Consider the following 2,669-nt stretch of genomic DNA (forward strand, 5'->3'; position numbering starts at 1 on the left):
CTCTGCCTCAAAAGAGGCACTCTGTTTTACCATTTAATTGATTTACTTTTATTTTTGTATACTTCTATTTTACTCTGTTTTTAATTTTTTCTTACTTGTATAGGACGTGATCCCTGAATCTTCTGCCTGTATTGATTTGAATATGTGTGTGAGCCAAATGTTTGTCTTGTTTTTGTTTTGTTTTGTGTTGTATTACCTGTTGGAAAACTAATAAACATATATATAAAAAAAAAAAAAAAAAAAAAGTACATCATGGCTCACAGGTCCAGCCTTCCTTAAGGACATGTCCTCAAACCCATCTAAGTCTGAAGAGATTTACGACCTCATCGATCCTGCCCTTGACTTTGAGGTACGACCTGAAGTGACAACAAGCATCACACATGTAACCAAGCATGTGTTGCACCCTCAACGCTTCATACGCTTCTCAAAGTATAGCAATCTTGTAATGGCAATGGCACACTTGATCCACATAGCTCGCTCCTTCTCCCACTCTGCCAACAATAAGTGTCATGGGTGGCACATCTGTCACCCAACGGAGGAAGAACTGACAAAGGCCAAAGTGTGCATCTTGAGAAGCGTCCAAAACGAGTGGTATGAAGAGGAGCTGAAATGCATAGCCTTAGGATCCAACATTCCGTCCTCCAGCAGCCTGTGGAAGCTGCACCCTGTCATGGGTAACAACGGACTTCTGAGAGTAGGAGGTCGCATAGGTCTCTCAAATCTGAACATAGAAGAAACTCATCCCATCATCATCCCTGCCCGGCACCATCTGGCAACCCTGTTGGTCTATCACTATCACGAGGAAGTGAAACACCAGGGAAGGCATCTCACCGAGGGTGCTATACGAGCTGCGGGATTGTGGTTGGTAGGAGCAAAACGCTGCATCAGCAGCCTGCTCTTCAAATGCGTCACTTGCAGGAAGTTAAGAGGAAAGACAGAGCATCAACAGATGTCCGACTTACCAGCGGAACGATTGCAGGTAGCACCTCCCTTCACATACATCGGTGTTGATGTCTTCGGACCATGGGAGGTTGTCTCACGACGCACAAGAGGCGGACATTCCAATTCTAAAAGATGGGCAGTAATGTTCTCATGCATGTGTTCAAGGGCAGTGCACATCGAAGTTATTGAGGCAATGAGTGCCAGCAGCTTCATCAATGCCTTAAGGAGATTCTTCGCAGTCAGGGGCCCAGCGAAACAAATACGGTCAGACTGTGGCACAAACTTTGTAGGCGCCTCTCGAGAGTTAGAGATGAACACTACGAATCCGAGCTTCAAAAATGTGGAGAAGTACCTGAGTACGCAGAACTGCACCTGGGTGTTCAACCCTCCACATGCGTCCCACATGGGTGGCGTATGGGAAAGGATGATCGGAATCGCCCGTCGTATTCTGGACTGCATGCTGCTTGAACACAAGAAGTGTCTGACTAGTGAAGTCCTGGTAACACTCATGGCCGAGGTGGCAGCGATCATGAACGCAAGACCACTCATCCCAGTGTCATCAGATCCAGAATCACCTCTCATCCTCACCCCAGCAATGCTTCTCACCCTCAAACCAGTCTCTACACCACCTCCTCCAGGCGACTTTACAGGAGCGGACCTCTTTAAAGAGCAGTGGAAGCAAGTTCAAAACCTGGCTGACACCTTTTGGAGTAGGTGGAGACGAGAATATCTCAAGACCCTGCAGTTTCGTCACAAGTGGCAGTCGGAAAGGTCAAACCTTCAAGACGGGGACGTTGTTCTCTTGAAAGACAATCAGGCTCGGAGAAACGAATGGCCCATGGCCATCATCACAAAGACTTTTCCAGGCAGGGATGGACTAGTTCGGAGAGTAGAGGTTGAGGTCTTCAAGGACGGAACTAAAAAGACTTTTTCTCGTCCCGTTACAGAAGTGGTCCTGCTTCTGTCTCCAAAAACGGACTCTTGTTAAGTGATATGGGATCTTTAAAGACCCCAGACGGGGAGTGTTCTGCCCCTCAAATGCCATGCTATGTTTAGTTTTGCAACAGCGCCCCCTTGGGGAAGTTCAGCCATACAATATTGCCAGGGGTCAAGTTGTAAATCACCCGGATGTAATCCGATGTTATTTTATCTGCGTCACATGTTTATAGACGGCAGCTCCACTCGTAATTTGTGTCATCCTTCAATGGGTTAACGCATCGTCTTTTTACAAATTTCATTAAAGTTCACGAAAATACCCACCGTGGAGTTTTTTGATTGTTTAAGCTGGTTGGATAGTTAGCGCCCGCGCTAGCGAGACCGACACATGGAAGAGATTATGGAAGAGATTATGATGATGGATGGAAGAGATGATGGCTGAGATGATGATGATGGATGGAAGAGATGATGGAAGAGATGAGGATGATGATGGATGGAAGAGATGATGGAAGAGATGATGATGATGGATGGAAGAGATGGGAAGAGAGATGATGATGGATGGAAGAGATGGGAAGAGAGATGATGATGGATGGAAGAGATGGGAAGAGAGATGATGATGGATGGAAGAGATGGGAAGAGAGATGATGATGGATGGAAGAGATGGGAAGAGAGATGATGATGGATGGAAGAGATGGGAAGAGAGATGATGATGGATTGAAGAGATGGGAAGAGAGATGATGATGGATGGAAGAGATGGGAAGAGATGATGATGATGGATGGAAGAGATGGGA

General features: G+C 46.2%; 1 protein-coding gene across 1 annotated transcript; it reads left to right on the forward strand.

The window, feature by feature from the left end:
• The first annotated feature begins 275 nt into the window (after nucleotides 1-275).
• Nucleotides 276-2,261, forward strand: LOC128462227 (uncharacterized). The gene has a single exon (XM_053447538.1). The coding sequence runs from the start codon at nucleotides 284-286 to the stop codon at nucleotides 1,928-1,930; it is 1,647 nt and encodes a 548-aa protein (XP_053303513.1). The 5' UTR covers nucleotides 276-283; the 3' UTR covers nucleotides 1,931-2,261.
• The last annotated feature ends 408 nt before the right edge of the window (nucleotides 2,262-2,669 follow it).

Source organism: Pleuronectes platessa, chromosome 18 (genome assembly GCF_947347685.1).
Source record: "Pleuronectes platessa chromosome 18, fPlePla1.1, whole genome shotgun sequence".
NCBI lineage: Eukaryota > Metazoa > Chordata > Actinopteri > Pleuronectiformes > Pleuronectidae > Pleuronectes > Pleuronectes platessa.

Bases quoted from the DNA above. Each gene is read 5' to 3' on its own strand.
- LOC128462227 (XM_053447538.1), top strand. From the start codon at position 284: ATGTCCTCAAACCCATCTAAGTCTGAAGAGATTTACGACCTCATCGAT.